The 18,681-nt window shown below is 42.3% G+C and overlaps 1 protein-coding gene across 3 annotated transcripts in view; it reads right to left on the bottom strand.

Annotated features, from left to right (window-relative positions):
* Positions 1–18,681, bottom strand: part of LOC105938069 (glutamate receptor ionotropic, NMDA 2B) — a 207,420-nt gene that overhangs the window by 130,948 nt on the left and 57,791 nt on the right. For all 3 annotated transcript variants that reach the window (XM_021307125.2, XM_021307126.2, XM_012879685.3), the window contains exon 4: positions 11,784–12,425. In XM_021307125.2, coding sequence (XP_021162800.2) covers positions 11,784–12,425 — 642 coding nt within the window. The remainder of the gene's footprint in view (positions 1–11,783; positions 12,426–18,681) is intronic.

The raw sequence follows: 18,681 nt of genomic DNA, 5'->3' as shown, positions 1-18,681 counted from the left end.
AATCCTCTCTGCTTTCACATTATGTTATTATTCTGTGCACCTCATTATTTTGGTGTCTTTACTTTGTCAATTACCCCTGCCAGCGCATAGTCAACTCTCTGTTTCTTTGCTACCAGATCAATGTGTGCGTTTAGTCCGGTTACCTTTCCAGTTTCCAGTCATGGATTGCATGCTCCTTCTTTTGGATGTTTCGACCTACCTGCGTTTCCGGTCTTTCTCCCTGGTGACACTCTGTGTCCCAATAAAACAGGGAAGATACAATCTCCACATATGTTCAAAGTTTCCCAAGAAAGAGATTTCCAGGTCAGCGTCTGCATAACTCAAAACAGCCATGCACACAAATGATAAAAGCCATCCGCCTATGAATCTGGGGTGCAGGTAGAGTGCCTCACTGGGCACAGAAAATCTATTAATGAAACGAACAATTAAAAAGGGATCTCATGGAGACTGGAACAAATAGATGGAGGTAGGAAAATAAAATGACACCCTGAGAGGCACGAGGCAAAGGAACACTCGCTTTTAATTCTCTTATCGTTTACAAATGCTCCTAATTGCGACTGTTTTAGCAAGGACATGGTGCTGCCAAGCTGAACAGCACATTACATTAATAGAGTACAGGACCTCAGTGATTACTACAACAATGGGCTCTATTGTACAACATTAATTGCTGATATAAATGCAGAGAGATTTTGTTGAACCTCAGAAGGACTTTGGCAGTTTACTCTGAAGAGGAGTGCTAACAGGAGTTTACATTTTTTGTGTGAATAAAATCAAAGGATGGCTTTCTCCAACTACTAGGTAAATACTGAGAGGGGGGGGGGGCGAAAACAGGACATTTGCTGCTTCGCTGAATTCACCCATGAGCTGTGATTAAACGCTTCGACTGCCTTACACACACGGACACAACAATTACCCCTGGACACGGCTCCACGCCCGTTCTTTACTACGATCGAACCCGTTGCCTCGGAAGAACCGGCACACGTGTGCGCGCACAGAGACAGAGGCGTAGCGACGACTGCTCTCAGACAGAAATGCTCCCTTTCTTCTCACAAAAGAGGCTCGGACACCCACAGGCAAACGACCACAGCGGAAAAGATGAACAGGCCGACTTATTTGGGCAAAAGTTAATAGATCGCACCCTGCTGCCGATTCTTCCAGGGGGAAGCTGCCCAGTGGCACAAAAAGACGTCCGATAGTTGTGTCTGTGTGTTGGAGAGAAGCACAATGTTTCTGCTTCTGCTATGTAGACTACAACAGAGATATCCTTTATTGACCTTCAATGGAAACGTCAGGTGTACCAGCAGCAGCAAAGGGAAAAGCAAGTAGAAGCATTTAGATACACTCAAAGTCAAATATAATGACAAATGATATGATTTAAGAGACTTTATGGGCTGCATGTGCTTACTAATAATTAATGAAATGTACTTGATAATGATACAAATTAATAAAAACTTTATAAACTGACTATATTTCTAAAACACACGTGTCCCCCTGTATACGCTGTTAATGTGGAAGTGTTATTTATACATAATTCCAGTTTCTCTCAAGTCATCCGGATTGGCTGCCTCCGTCCCGTTCATTAGCTGCTAACCATCTTTCATTTAAAGCCTATGTACGAGTGAATGTTATCTCTCCGAATCTGCAGCAGCAGCCTGCTCTCATGGATTAGCTCTGTGTACTTATTGTGCTGCGGCCCAGGGGTGATCAATGACAACTACAGCTATTTGTACCGCTGCAAAGCCAAACCTTCTAGACAAGCTGGGGAAAATAGCTCAACGTGTCTTGATAATATGACCATTAGCCAGAGCTTTAGATTGCACCGATTGCTGCAGAGCAATAGACTCTGTGGAGCGACAGCAAGCTGGGTGGCGCCTAAAAAGACTGGCAGCAAAAAAAAAAAAGCACCATGGCGACAAAACACGCATCCATACATCTTGAGCCTTGTCATATTTTGTCACATTTCGAGCACAAACTTCAATGCATCAATATTCACAAAGCAGTGGATAATTGTGAGGCGAGAGGAAAACGTTGCACCATCCATCTGTCCATGGTCTATACCGTTTATCCTTGCAGGGTCGTAGGGGGGGCTGGTGTCTGCCGACAGTGATTGGCGACGTACGCTCTGGACAGGTTGGCAGTTGATCACAGAGACAAATACGACACACAATCAAGCACAAACCCATCCCTGAGGTGAATTTAGAGAGACCAATGGACCTGACAGTCATGTTTTTAAACTGTGGGAGGAAGCCAGAGTACCCTAGAGAAGACCCACACATGCCAACTGCATGTAGACAGACTCCAGTCCTACTTGCCGAAAGACAGCAGGGCTGCCAACTATGACACAGCGCAGCCTGAGAAATGACGTACGGTATTCAGTATATTATGAATAAGAACACGAAACGTGATGCACTTTATATTTAGCAGGTCTATGTGGATACTACACAGAACCACTCTTCGCTGCTATTACAGCTGCAAGTCTATTGAGGAATGTTTTTACCGGCTTTGCTATGACATTTTTTCACATTCTTTATTGCAAAGTAGCTCAAGCACAGTCTGGTTGGATGAAAGAAAAACAAAGGGCCAGTGTCCTGCAACTGTGTCCTGATTCAGGTGTGCTGTGGGTCCAACACAGCTGTATCAGTCAAGTTATCCAGACTCCTGCTAATGACCTGATTATTGGATTCAGGTTTGTTGGACCAGGGACACAGATCAAAGGTGCAGGACACCAGCCCTGGAGGACTGGAGTTTGACAGCCCTGATCTAAACCATAACATTGTAGTATTCACTAAATGACACAGATATGTACTCCAGTTACTGTTCAGGTGACTTCTGAAGGCAGCTGATAGTTCTGGGTGTTATCTAGGATTATTAAAGCAAAAGGAGTTAAATGCAGGTGCATGCTACAACTTTTTAGATGTTCATGTCTAATAAAAATGATAACCACTCATAAATTCCCTTCCACTTAATAATTATGCACTACGTTGTGTGTATCCGAGTAAAATAGGTTGGGATTCGCGGCAGTAATGTGACACGTGTGGAAAAAAAGTGAATACTTCTGCAAGTCACTGGTTAAATCACTGGAACAGTCCCTTTGCCTTCTCCATCTCTTCCTCCTCCTTTATCACATTGCGTCTTTCACAGATGTCGGCACAGCTGTGCTCGATCCATCTCTCTTCTTCCTCAGCCCTCCTCCATTCAGGCTGTGATTTCCAGAGCAAAGAGGCAGCTTCTGCTTTTCTTCCATGGATAGATGGCAAACCGTTCCTCCGCGCTCTCCTTTACTCTTCTCTCAGACACGCGGCCCCGCACTCAGCGCACTCATCCTCTTACTTACCGCCCCGTCCCTCCCTCACCGAGCTCATTCATTGATATAGATGTGAGTGCCCTTTGCCTTCATCCATTTCCCTCCCTTCCCCTCTTCCCCTGACTTCTTCCTTCCATTCCTCCTATCTTTTCAGCTCCCCTTCTTTTCGAGCCGTCGCTACTTTCACGCCAGCGACAGAAGAACTTCCCGCTGACATAATGCGGGCTGACGTGCAATAGGTGTGGCAGCTGGAGTCCCACTTTTTATTGCTGAGCTGCTGCTGCACTTCCGCCCCATCCTCCAGAGGAAATTGTCTAAAATATCCACTTTTGTACTCGTTAGCGATGTCGGGAAGGCTCAGAGGGGAATAGGCCTTGTTGAGAGAAGGATGTGTTGCATGCCTAAACTTTGCAATGTTTAATCTTACCGGACTTAAATGAGTGTCTGTTTCTCCCAGTGGCACGCAACAGTGGGCTTACGTGGCTTCGTGTTTCGTCCCCTAAACACGGAGAAACTCTGTTTGCACGCGAGAGCAAGACAAGAACGTTCCTGATCATAATTCAACCCGACTCTTCATGCAGCACGACAGTAGGCCCGCTCCAGAGAGTAGATTTTATGGAATTATCTTGTATTAGTCCTCCAGATTCTCCAACTCCTCAGCCCTCGCTAAAAACCCTAAATGTTGTGTTTTCTGCCTGCCGGGTCGCTCCCTGTTATCCTCTTTTCCTTGGATGTGTAATGAAAAAGGAGGGGTTGTCTTGTCAACTGTAATAGCAGCATTTGGCCTTCTCCCATGATGGGTGCACCCATTTGTGCGCGTGCTTGTGCGAGCGTGTGTGTGTGTGTGTGTGTGTGTGTGTGTGTGTGTGTGTGTGTGTGTGTGTGTGTGTGTGTGTGTGTGTGTGTGTGTGTGTGTGTGTGTGTGTGTGTGTGTGTGTGGCACAAGGCCAGAGATAAACAGCTCCCACTGCATCCTTTGTCAGTCCATTTCCTTGAGATGCTCAGTCAGAAAAGGAAAAGACAAATGGCCAACGTTCTATTTTTCCTAAGCTCTGCAACTGTCTCGCATTTTGTCTTCCACGTTTTTTTTTTTTTTTTTCCTCTCTCTTTTCCTCACTCAATCTGCGACGCCCCAAAGACAACAGAAAGAAAAAAAAAAACATTCCTCCGTCTTCTCCTGTCTCTACTTCATCTGCCCCTGTACACCGTGGGGAAGCATCAGCTTCACGACTCAAACGAGATTCCCGGCTTATCAGTAAAATTCATCATATCTTGAGCATGGATAACGTGCTTCCATTGGGTTTTTAGCAATCACGCTTTTAAAATTGTATTTATTAAAATAATTGAATTGACAATCTTACAGTTTATTACAGATGATTGAGGAAAAATGTCACGCTTAATACTGGCCCATCTTTAGCCCTTATGAATCTTCTAAAGCAGATGTCTGCAACCTTTACAATCCAAAGAGCCATTTTTGCACTCAGCCCAGCTAATGAACGCATTTAGAGCCGCAAATGTTATATGACCTCTTGAAAAAGGGCAGCTTCTGATTTTTGATAAATATCTACCATCACACTCATTAGATTGGAATATATGTTGTGATGATGCTTGTTTGTCAGATTAAAAGTGCCTTTTGGAAAAAAAACAACCATTCAGCAGGTATTAAACACAATTCTCACTAAACCTACATTTCTGTATTAAAAATGTTTAGTTTTTTTTGGCGTGATGTAATGTTCTATTCTTAAATGTGTTGTTTTCATTAGCTTCAAGCAGGAAATCACAATTCACACAAATAAAGGCTTTAAAACATTGTTCTGTGAGAAATTAATCTATACGTGTTTCTTTTACTGATGGTGTTACTGAAAGAAACAGTTTCATTTATTGCATATGACTGTATAGGCAATCTGTTGTCAGTTTTTAAAAACTACCATTCTATAACTATTTTAAGGGTTTAAATAAACAAATGCATAAAACTTTTGCCAAAAAAAAGGATGAATATATCATTCTATGGTATGTTAATATTAGAGGAAAATTAGGTATTAAAAAGCACATATTTTCCTATATGGAGACAGGAAAAATAAATCTAAAATCACAATACTGGGACTTTCAGTGTGATTCCGTAGAGGAAATTCAATAAAATGATTTCACGAAGATGAAAAAAAAATGGTTAAAGTTGTTATTATATCTATACCGAACAAACATTTGTTGTTTCTTAATAACTTTCTCAAAAGATGATAAAGAGCCATTATATGAAGTCCTAGAGCCACTTTCGGCTCCAGAGCCATGGCTCTCATACCCGTGTTCAAAAAGAAGATAAAAAGGCAAACCAAAATAACTAATAAAAAATAAAATAAACATGACAGAAAAGTGAATGTAAACTATGGTTTTATGAAAAAATACTTGGCCCCTTACAGTTTTTTCTAGTTTGGCTTTTCGTATTTTGAATCATGAACAGACCACATTTTTTTTTTTTTTTTTTGGAGGGTTGAGCTCAGTTTCATTATTAACATGCAGACCTGATCACTTTTAATTCTGTACAATGAAGAAATCCCTTCGATAGAATCCGTCGACGCTTTGATGAGAGCGTCACTCTGCTGAAAGCAGAAGTTCAATTTCAATGCATACTCAGTGACACACTATGATATTTAGCATGGATGGCTGGACCTAAAGGTTGTGTTTGCAAACAAGAGAAACAAAAACATCAGTCGTGTAATTATAGTTAACAGAAAATACGACCAGCAGAGGAGGAGATGACTGACATTCAGTCAGTCAGAGTAGTTTAGCCTCCTTCCATCACAAAACTTCAGACTAGAATCCATCCAGAAAGCCCTACCCTTCCTTGCAGGGCTGTTTTCAGGGTAGCGTTCTGCTCACTTTTTTCTGATTTCCTGGAAATTCAATGACATGATCCTGTACCTAAACTTGCCATAGCACATGACCATAAACAAACTCTTGCACTACAGTCTATTGGGTCATCAAAACCTGGTTGACATTGTGGATCTGGCTTCATGGTTCAATGAAAGCTCTCTTCTTTCTCTGCATTTGGTTCCTCTGAAGAACGTTCTTGCAGCAGGTACACACTCCCCTCCAGGCTAAACCTATCAGGGCTGATCAACCAATAAAAGGCAAAATTAGCGGTTGCCTTATATTATCATTAAGAATTGTTTTGACTTTAAAAGCATTTTAAAGACGTGTTTATTTCAGAGGTTAAAAGAACTTTCTGAATTTTGACATATCGAACATTCAGAATGTCAACTATTTCATCTGGACAACACGGTTCAATGCGGCTGTAGGTGGCTTTAAATGAACAAACACTGCAGCAATAGTTTGGAGTGCCAGATAAACATCACTATTTTGAGAGATACAATGGTGGAAAATATTCTCTTCTAAGAGTTTAGTAAGATTAAATAAAGAATTCAATTGCTTGAAGTGTCAAGAAAGCAGAGACTATTTGGACACACTTTTTTTTTTTTTTTGTCTGAATTTGTCGATCATTTCTCCGCTCCTTCACAAGCACCCTTTGATCAAGCCGAACCCTCTTCAACCAAGTCCCATCTCTCCTCGCCCAGCTGCTTTTCTTTAAAAGCACAATTTCTTCCACCCAATCTCGTTCTCTCCTCACAATCTCAATTACTTTACTTTCCCACACGTCTCGCTTTTTTTCCCCTCCCTCCTTCTCTCTGATCCTTCTCTATCGTATTTTTGCCACTCCATTGTCTCAGTCCATTAGGCAGACACAAATCCGTTTGGAGACAGGGCCTGAGCCTAACCCCGTCCTCGCTCTCCAGGGCCCCAGCGCAGCCAGGAGAAAGCTCTCAGGGGAGGCCAACTCTGCCTCGTGGCCGGGGAAATCCATTTAAACCTTTGCCACGGAATACTGCTCTTTCCTGCTGCCTGGTGCACGTACAGTATATGTGCTTAATAGGGAATATCGTTTCAGCACGCACACAAAAGCCTGCTCAGAGGCCTGTGAATCTCTTGACTTCCCAACTGCTCTTTTATTCTCTTACACGCCTGGCCTTTCAGTGGAAGAAGACGCAAACATTCATTCCAAATTGCGTTACAGAATAGTGCAGTTTTGGTATCAACCTTTAACGAAACGGTTACCTTAAAAAAAAACTTCAACAGCTCCAATTGTTAACCAAAAAGAACAATAGAATTAAAAACAACTGCTGCTGGCTACTTTTAATACTGTATGTCTGAAGTCAAAATGTGGATCTGGGAATGGCATTGAGGGAAACCATTCAGAAAAGCTAGTTACTGCGATGGGCGACAAGCTGAACTGCTGTTTGCGAAACAAGCTGACGGCCGTCTATTTCTTTGGACTTTATCTGATCAAACACTAAACGACCATGTCTGATATCAGACATTTGACTGCAGTGTGTGTGAAACATCTGAAGAGATGCAAATTGTCAGAAGCTTAAATAAATAGCGGCAGCCACACTGGGTTTTGCATTTGGGATTGGTAAGAAACAGACTCTCTCACCTAAGTAAAAACGAAACACACAAGTAAACCGCTTCCAGTCAACTAAATGAACAGTGCCAATGGATATTTCTTTTCATTTCCTCATGAAATTACAGAGAACTAGTAAAGTCCGGGTCATGTTGTGATACTATTATACTATAGTACCGTTATGGAGGAACTTAAAGAAACCTGAATGGCTACTCAGGAGGTACGGGCTAAATAGAGAGTAGTTTGTCGGCAGCCAGGAAAAGTTTGCCAACTCTGAAAACGTAAGTAAAAACAAAGTATTTACAATTATCTTTATATTCTGACTTTAATCCATGTCCTGTTTCCTAAATGTTTAATCTGTTTATCCATCCAGCAGCCATCCATTTTCCATCGATCTCTTTTATGTCTGACAACTGCAAAAAAAAAATATCTGTAGTAAATTTGTGAAGAACATTTGTATTTACTGTTAAAAATAATTGAATATAGCTTGGGAAGTGTAACATTTTAATCGTGGAAAACCACAGAACGTGGTTTAAAAACTACTGTATATTATTTTAGGACGTATGTTTAACGTGATTAGGATAATTTTGGCCTTTACTGGTGGATCATCTACAAGGAATTGTAATGCCAAATATGTGCATGGTACAGCAGTCCTTGTGCACGAAAGAATGCATTTTTAAATGGAAGTTCACAGTTCCCCACCATATCTTCCTTTGGAGCAGTAATGAGAAGCAACAGAGAGTAGAGCTTCGGTGGTGGCCGCTGGTCTTGCCATGTCACTTCGGCTCATGTCTCTGCGGCTCCAACAGCCTGTTGACACCAGAGGGTCACCAGACAAATGCAGGGATGACAACACGGAGACACGGATAGGACGGATGAGCCAGCCTCTGTGTGGCAGGACCCACATGAAACCGTTGTAAGCGTGCTCAACTGTGGGCCCGCGGGAGGCAATTGTTGTGCTTCGACTGTCTGGCGCCTGCACTTAAAAATGTGTCTCATTTTCCAACGCGAACACCATGACCAAAGCAAATTCAGTTCGGTTCAGTTCAGGCAACACATTATGCTCCCTCTTTAATGTGAACGTGCAAGAGCTAAGTACATGAGAACATGCGACAAGTTGTCAGCAGCTGAGCAAACTCTCATGAGTGCATGAGGTTTCACTTTCTGCGCACGGATGGATAGACGTTTTTCTTAACCAGCAATTCTTTTCAGTTCAGTGACAATTCAGCACAAACTGAATGAGCTGATTTTGCCCAAATCCAGATCTCAACGGGCCACAGATAAAGCAGCAGCAGATTGCTTTATCCCATTAGGCAAGGCCTAGTAAATAGGCAGCGATCTAGCGCTCTGTCCTGGTGCAATCTCCAGCTGATCCTGTCGCTGGCATCAGCTCTGTTGGCAGTTCGTCTTTCAAGTCGGGGCCCCCAGCTAAGCTTGCCTGTCTGTCTTTATGTGCATGGAGCCAACACAAAGCAGTAGAGTTGTAAAGACGAGCGTAGAAACATTGCAACCGCTGTGATTTCTTTGGTCAGTGTTTTTATATGCATAGAGGATCGCCTTTCCTACCAAAGGAGAGCATTAACTAGTGTTTTTTTTTTTTTTTTTCTGGTTGCAGTATGCAGTCATGAAATCACAACTGTACAAAAAAGTCATGCTAAACCTAATGTAGGTCATGCCTGATCAAAATTAAGATTTGGTAAAACCGTTGAGCGAAGTTACTCAGTACCCCAACTATTTGCCCCTTACAGATGTGCTCTGCTGTTGCTTGTTGTCACATTTAAATGTTTCAGACAATTAATCAAATTTTCATTATCAGGCTATTTCATTCAATGAAAACAAAAGTCCTACAAAGCAATCTACCCACATGTGAAAAATTAATTGCCCCGATCCTTTTTTAACAAATTGCAATTGACCACTTCTTTTGGAAAGCTAGCCACACACAGGGCCTGATAACCCGTAGAACCAAGAAATCATCTTCAACCTGTCTGACAACTAGCCTCGTGAGACCATCCTGATCTCGCGAGCTTTCAAGGTTTCACTCGCAGATCAGTCTGGCTACTCTCCGTTAAAGAAAATTTGGAGCCGTTCACCAAACGAACGTCCAATCAGCGTTGGCTTTGAGGCGGGTTGAGGTGTGACGCAACGAGAAGCGAGACAGTTCAGTCTAAAGAACATGGCGGCTTCAGCCAATGAAACTAGCGTTAGCGTGGCTATCGAGCAAGTTTTATCGGAATTACAGAGTATTTCTTTGCTGAGCTAACGAGCCTTTACTTGCAGCAGCAAGAGTAGCTTGGCTTGTTGTTGTGTTTTCGTCGTCGCTCGTAACAGAGTGACGACGAATCTGACGGGTCAAATGGTTCATTTGGCCCGTCTATCACCAACATAGGCCAATCAGCTAACCAGTATTTTCGCCCCTTCCCAAAATTACTTCAACGGAAGGTTTCCAGATGGATATGCGGAGCAAATCTATCTGGCGGAGTCAGGTTATCTGACAACACCAAGCAGGGCAAATAATGACAAACACGGTCATTGACATCTTTAAGTTTAGATTTTTTTAGGCTTCGGGATTCCAGCTCACAAAAGTGAGAACTATTATGTACTTGGAGTAATTTTGGTAGGCTAGCCACCCCTAGGAAAGTTCGCAATTTTTCCAAGAACTCATCCATGGGTCCATAGAAAACATCTAAAGAACCCTAACATCCAAAGATCCACAAAACTCACTTCTATTAGGTTTGAGCTTCTGACCATTTGTATTACAAAAAACAAAAACAGAAGTAATCTGTAAAATGCCAAAAAATGAAAATCTGAAGTTGGAAAATTGATCCCTACAAGTCAACTTTCTGTGTCAGAAAATTCTGAGGTTTTTTAAAACCCCAGATCTCAAAATCCAAAATGGCCACCTTGCATGAAAAATTTAGACTCCAGTAAAAATAACCGTTGGTTTAAATTTTAGACATTAGACTTTCCTTTATTAGGTCCCCGAAGGGCAATTTGTTTTGCAACAAGTAGTAGTAGCAACCATCACACAATGAATTACATAGACAACTAACATGACAGGGAGATAAGAGGCCACTTCACAACGTTAAAAAGAGATTAATCTAAAACATAACTTTAAATTAATACATTTATTTCTACAGTTTGTTTAAAAAGCAAATGACTATAGAAATTAAGGGGTTCTTCACTCTGTTCGCTCTCCAACTTGGTAAGGCATATCTCGTACCTGAAGGTAGGGGATGGGTGGGGTCCACCCACCAAGATTTTATTAGGCTTTGGTTATTGACCTGAAATTGAATTGGTCCCTAATGTCCTTCAGACTATTTGGATCTGAAGAAAAAAAATTATCTGACATAATACTATACAACCTCTCTGAGTGAAAATGTTGCTATTGTATGAAAGTGCAAGATTTTTAATGCAATGCCATTAGCTTAGCCTGTTAGCCTGGTCATTGAGCATACCAATAAGTAACACCCACTAGTTTTCAAACTTGGAACTAAAACACCATTATCTTTGGCTTAATATTATACCACACTACAACTCTGGACTTCAGAAACAGTAAACATAGCCATTAGCTCTCTGTCCTTGCACTCTGTAATACATCAAATCCCAGTAAAACATTTGGTTTTACCTTAGAAAATAATCTATGACAAACATTCTTACACTAAAGGTAGCCCAAGTACCACCTGTAGTATTTGAACAATTGTTTAAAAACTTTGGATCTAGGGATTTTGAAATCGACAGCGATGGGTGGGATAATCAAACCCATTACAAGGGTATGCAAGGGTAACAGGATTACTGACAAAAACTGCAATCAGTAGAAGAGAAATCTGCAAGAGATTGGTGTGTAGAACGGATCGACGCAATCACTGCTAAGAACAGGATCCTAAAGTAATCATCACAGAGCTGCAGATTGCATCTATGTATGCTCCAATGTTTAAACCAACCGCTCACTATTTCTTACACAGTTTATGCAGATGCAAGAAGCTTTTGGGTTTATACAATCTTGGTTGTTGGGTGTGAGAGTCCTACCTTGGCAGCCATGATCATCGAAGAGCCTCCACGTACTCCAAGGATGGGAATGTGAGTTTGGGCTGAAATGAAGTCCAGGATCTGAGCGATGGCTTCCTGGTCTGTGTCATCCCCAAACACTACACCCTGTAGCCAGTGCTCTGTCATCAGGTCACAAATGCTCTTAATGATGCTTTTGGGGTCTGTTTCATTCATAGTTAGCACCTCCACGTTAGGAGCCATGTGGAGAAAGTCCTCCTTCTCTCTGGCTCCTGCCAGTGCCACCTCGCTCGAGTTGCCCACCAGTACGACAGCGATGCTTAGGCCACGGAGGATGTTAGGCAGGGCCATGTGGTGCGGAGGGAGCTGTGGGATGGGTATGAAGTGGCTGCCACCTCCACCGCCTCCGCCGCCCTTTTCTCTCCTTGAGTGACAGGCTGGGGGTAGGTGGAGAAGACAGAGCAGCAGAAAAAGGAGGGGCAGGCATAGAGACGTGCCTGCGGTGCGGTGAACCGACGGAGGTGGGGGTGGATGAAGGGTCCGAACTCCTTGTTGCACCGGAGTAACCACTCGAGGGCAGAAATGAGCCCCAGCATGTTGGTGAGGTGGGGAGGAGCTGCAGTGTCCGCGGACAGGCATAATGTAGGAGTGGGAGAGAAATACCTGGAAAGACAGGGTAATGAAGCGGGGGGGGGGGGGGGGTAAAGGAAAGAGAAGGGGAACAAAGAGAAGGAATCAGAAGTTAGCATGCGGTCTTAAATAGGCAGTATATAATAAAAACAGTATGTATCAGGTCATATCTGCATGTGTTCAGAGTTACCGAACTAAAACGAGTGACAGAACAATTGGGAAAACCTTGTTTGAAAAGACCTTCACACATCCAAGCAGTCGGACTTGACATTTAAAATTTAAAGCCACAAAACAAGGAACAATAGCAAATATAAATCAATGATTAGTGCCGATTGTTGAGAATGAAAGTCACAGTACATATTAGAGATACGAGTGGTTTCTTGACTGGGTGGGAGAACAGAAGGACACAAGGGAGGAATCGAAGGAGGGAGCAACAGAGAGAAGGGGGGGAAAAATGAAGCAAATGACAGAAAGGGCAGATGGAGGGAAAGACGCCTAAACGCCAACTCAGGCTGACTGACAAACTGTCTGAAGCAAGATGAGTGACGCACCAACCCAAGACGCAGACAAACTGACTGATGCTGAAACTAATTAAGTGATTGACGGTAGAGACGCTCTGGACAATTCACAAGACTTTGAAATGAAACCCGCCCTCTTCCTCCATCAGCCCCGCTTGGCCTAGTTTAACACTCTTCTGCTGTCCACCCCTCCCTCCTTTCTTACACCCCATTCATTCTCCTTGATGGTACCTTTCTCTCACTGACTGACACCTTCTGTTTCATTGCTTATTTATAGACTTTTTAAAAACTGGGGATGCAGATGGGTGGGAGGGCCAGGTGATACAAGAAGTGGACAAAGGAGGAAGGAAAACAACAATGCAACTTCAGATTCAACAGAAGCATTTGGACCTTTTTGTCCGAGCCGTGGAGCAGGGGACCAGGTCTTTCCCCAGTGGAGTTGCCGAGCCAGTCATGGCCATTATAAGGGGGCGCTGCTGGAATACAGGGAGGCAGGAACGCCTGTGGGGGCCATGCTTTCCTTTTACAGCCAAAACAAGAGCTCTGTTGGCATTATTGAGCCACTTTCAATGCAGTGATCCCAGGTTGCATTGTTCATGGACAGGATCTCCGCACAGTCGTGGAGAGCAGATGTCAAGATTGGTAACCATCTTGATGATTATGTCACTCCGTTTACTTCTTTAATCCAGGGGCTTTTCTATGCACTGGAATGGTTTGCAGCCAAACGTGAAGCAAGAACCAGCAGCTCTGCACCTGAGAGACAAGTGTTTGAGCTGGAAAAAAAAGTTAGACTGGTCTATCAAGTTTGGGGGTCAGCTTCTGTCTCAAGTGAAGCAGTTTAAGTGTTTCGATGTGTTGTTCATAAGTGAAGGTAGAATTGAGGGGCAGATGTATTACAGCCTTGTCTCCTGTCAGTAACGGTGACCGAAGAGTAGAGTAAAAAGGAAAAGCTCTTAATCAACTTGTGGGTGTTATGTTCTGGCTCTCTTCTATTCTCAAGAGATGTGGATGTACGCTGGAAGAACAAGATCCTGGATACTAGCAGCCTTCTCTCTGAGGAAGGTGGGCAGACTCAGAGGTAAGGTAAGGCCATCCCTCATCCTTTACTTGGCTTTACTTGGAGTTCCATGGGGAACTTCAAGTAAAGCCACTGCTCTTCATCCCCAAAAGGTGTCATTTGAGGTGACTCTACCATTAGATCATCTCCAGCATGTCTCCCTTTAGAGCTTTGTCAGGTACATCCACTGGGATGAAACCCAAGTGCAGGCCAAGAACACGCTGGAGTAGACTTTATACACCTTCTGGCCTTAGACACCTTGGTATTTTCAACATTTAGCTGAAAAGCGATGCTGGGAAATTGGTTGCCTTGGTATTCCTTCTGGACCTGCTTCTCTCGTCTACTTTTAAATAAGTGAAAGACAACGTATAGATGGATGGATGGAAAGAACTAGAAACATTGGCAGGGACACTAATGGAGACACAAAGGTGGACGTGAAGTAGAAAGCTCTCCAAGAAGAATGTTTGTTTACATCTGACTGAGTGGGAGGGTGTTTGTACCCCTGAGTTTATCCACATATAGTCAGCATGGGTGTAGGTGGAATAGATGTTCGCCTCACTTTCGTGGGCAGATGATACCAGGGAAGAGGTGGATGTAGCTGCTCATAAATTTGAGCGGCGCATTGTGGGTCTAACGCGCAAATGAATGCAGCTAAAGAGGCAGATGGAAGTTACAATGGCGGACAAAAACACTCAGACAATATCCACCGCGTGGAGCTGACAGCTGATAAGACAGGGAATGACAAAGAGGGAGGAAAAAGCAAGAGGAAGATTGAGGGAGGGATAAAGGGATGCGTGCTGAGATGACAGAACAACTTCTTTGGGGAAAACTAATTGCTGGAGGTTCGTCAGCTCTAATTACAGGTCCCTGTGTTAATATTCAATTGCACACCACTCTGCAGGAAGGAGGGAGAGGTGGGAGGAAAAGGAGGAGGGAGGGATAATGGGAGGCACAAGGACATGGAGTGGGGATAGGGGAGAGGAGAGCAACAAGAGAGAGGCAGTGAGAACTGGAAGTCGGGAGCGAAAAAGGAAAAGCAATTCAATGAAAAGGATGGAGGGGGGAAAAAAAGATAGTAAGAAGAGTTACAGAGGGAGACGTGGTGAAAAGATTTGGCCTCTTTGAATCTGGACTTCACTGGCAGCACTCTGTTTCCATGGCAACAATTAAAATAGGCCTACATATACAGACAGAGTTGATGGATACCGAGATATACACATGCGCACCAGCGTGCGCCGTCGTTTTGAAATAAGCACTGATCACGTAAATGCAGCAATATAGTCTAGAGTGCACTCACTCTGCTGTGCATCGCTGAAGTGGATGTACTTAAACCAAAGTTCCCACCGCACGCACAAAGGATTCGGGCAGGTTTTGCAAATAAACAGTCCCAGAAGTGCTGCTTTTCATGCATCCACCAACTGCAGAATTACCATCTTTTTTTTTTTTTTCTTTGCGCTGCCTCACACACCAGGACTCAGCATCCTGCAGCCACATACATAAGCTCACTAGATGCAGCCTTTAAAAAAGTCCCACAGTGACTGGAAGAATGTCTCATAAAGGAACACGAATGGCCATGTATTCGCCTGTACAGTTGATATTACGACACTAAATTACCCCATTTCCCCATCAGCCAGCCCCCTTTCACCGAGCATTTTCCCCATTACCCTCAAAGCACGCAGTCATATCCGCTAAACACACATGTGCATTGCAGATAGTTTCTATCAGCTCAGGACAAAGCAGGTACCTGTTCTTACATGACATTTTCTGTCCTTAAAAAAATGAAACAGCACTGATGCAACAACGATAAACTACTTTACATGTTAAATTTTAATGGAAGTGCTGAGTTGATGCCATTGTCCCCTTCTGGGACACATGTCCGGCTTTGTAGTTCTCATCCTTAGAGAATGTATTCAATTCTGACATAGATTCTGAAATACAATAGAATAAAATAAAATAGAAAAGAAATAACCTTTTATTGTCCTGAGCAGCAAAGTGAACCGCAAAGGAAGCATGCAGATTCACACCGGGGTAAAAAAAATATTTTTAACAAGAGCTTGTCAGTGGCACAGGGTAAAGCGTGCAACTCATGTTTGCATGCTCTACCCCTGGCCTCAGTCCCCAAAGCAGCTCGCTTGGGTTTGAGTCCCGGCCCGTGAATCTTTGTTGCATGTCTTCCCCCTCTCTCTCAAACCCTTTTACTGTCAAATAAAGTCCCCTAGGGCAAAAAAAGAATTATAAAAACAAAGAAATAAAGGGACTGAGGTAAGGGCAAATCTAAAAGAAATACTGCACTATTATCAGTTGTTATAAATAACGTAATCAAAAAAACCAAAGAAGTGTGCAACAGAGCAGGATGACCTCAAGAAATATACATGTAAATTTATGCAAAGAAAACACCACCAGACTATTTACAAGAATGACAGCGACTCTGCAAAGACAGATCGACTCCACAGCAAAATATGGTTACAGAGACAAGGAGGATGAAGACAAAAGTCAGGATGAAGAAGAAAACAACAAAAAATGGGAGTATGCACGTCTTTGTTTTTTTAATGTGTCTTGGTGAGACTGATATCTTTTATTTTACTATTATATAGAAAGAAATACTTGTTTTCTTAGAATATTATTGCATGTTGTTATTTCTTTATCTTGTATCATTCAAAAAGCTAACTATCACTGGTACAGGTTAATCTTTTAAAATAGAAGAATCTTATTTAATTCCAGAGATGTTTAAGGTGCATATTGCAAGTTTTGAAGTTAAATATTATTTATTTTCTTTCCCATACATTTCCCCTTACAATTACCTAACATGTAAAATGTATTATCCTCTATTTATCGTAGTTACCTCTATAAGCTGGATAGTCAGTTCATGAAAGAGTGATGCAAAGGGTGCAAACTTGTACAAAAACCTGGAACTTAGCTATGCTCATTTAAAGTAATTTCCATACTTGTTGACTTATGAAAACCTGTCTAAGGTTTGTTCTTTAACTAACCACACAGAGAAGGTATACTTTAAATATTTTAGAAATTTTAAGCCTTCTTTAAATAATTAAAGTGTTTTACAACTGGGTCAAGCGTCCTTGTTTTTGCAAATTAAAATATAGTCACCCTAGGAGAGGGGAAGTTTGCTGTTTAATAATTTTAACGACAGTGTGTTGTATTAATGACTTTAGCTTACTCTAGAGCAAAGCGTCCCAAAGGATAGGGACCCCCGGGGGGGGGGGGGGGGGGGGGGGGGTCGTGAGACACCATATGATGATTCAAATTCCTGACTTCACAATGTCAGAGATGTACTTGTTTTAATATAGGAAATTAATACATTTAATTAAAAAATGTCAGACCTTTTGTCATCAGAGAGCATCCAAGTCTTTTTTCTCACAAATTTGTGTTTGTGAAAATGTACGCCTCTGTGACCAATAATTAATTTTGCTTATTTTACAAGGGCCCCAATACAATTTTTGGGAGGCAAATTACAAGAATAAAATCATAATATTAGGACTACAAGAATAAAGAACATTTTAAAAACAAAGTCATAATATTATGACCCCCCCTCCCCCCTTCCAAAAAAAGGGGGGTAGCCAGCCTCTGGCACTGGTATTTTGGGGGTCGCTTACTGGAAAGCCCTGCTCTAGAGAATGAGTTTTGTTCACTTAAAATGACATTTTAATACGGCTAGCAGATACACAAGCTATGCTCCTATGTTCAACACTCACACTTTGATCAAAGAACATGTCATAAAGCCAGTGTGCTGAGGCAATATTTTGTGTCGTGTTCATTGAGCTCAGATCTGCACAACAGGGAAAATGTCCGCATTTTTATCGTAAAGCAAGAAAATCCTCGATTTAAATCCTGACCTTTCCATGTGTAGTCCACATTTTTCTTGGAGTACCTTGGGTATCTCCCACAATACCAAAACATGAAAGTTAGGTCAACCAACCACTGTAATTTGAGCCTAGGTGTGAGTTTGTGCATGGTTATTTGTCCTGTCATAGATTTAGGGTCTTTCCACCATTGCCCAATGGTCACTAAAGGCCCAACCATGATCCTGCTATATTAAAGCAGCGGTAGAATTTGGTTGGATCAGTTCAAATTTGACCCAGGAAAGGGCTGGCAAAATAACCCAACTGGACTACTTTTACTACATCAACTTTTAGACTGTATGTGTCCTAATTAAAGCAGAGAGGGGTAGAGAAGTTTGAGGCAGAACATCTATCTGGGGCTACACTAGTCCTACTTAAAACACTAATCTCCTTTCCAAATTTCACAACCCAATGAATCCCATTGGGAACTTGTTACTGTGGGTTTTATATAGAACACGGGATACCTAACAAGAAGAAGCCTGATTTCTTCATGTCCAATATTAAGTGCATTTGTCAAACTAACATACTGCTAGGAAAAAGTTCATTGACAATTTGTCAGTTTCTGAGACAAGTCAGAGAAACATGATGGGCCTTAAACTTTAGCTGATTACCACTTCTCTCACAAACATATTGGGATCACAAGGTAGCCTATTCCAGCCAAGAGACGAGTGGCATCAGTAAACACAGAAAGTTTTTTTTTCTGAAAAAAAAAAAACTAATCTAAAATGAAAAACAATTTAAAAACAAAGCTGGTCATTTATTATGAAGGGAGAGTTTAGAAGGCACTGTGAATTGATGTAAAGCAGAACAGTGAGTATTTCTCACAGCGGCCACTGCAGATGCCAGAGGCGGATTTA

The sequence above is a fragment of the Fundulus heteroclitus genome, chromosome 16, assembly GCF_011125445.2.
Source record: "Fundulus heteroclitus isolate FHET01 chromosome 16, MU-UCD_Fhet_4.1, whole genome shotgun sequence".
Taxonomy (NCBI): Eukaryota; Metazoa; Chordata; class Actinopteri; order Cyprinodontiformes; family Fundulidae; genus Fundulus; species Fundulus heteroclitus.
Note: the sequence above shows the minus strand (reverse complement) of the source record. Positions and strands in the feature narration are given on the sequence as shown.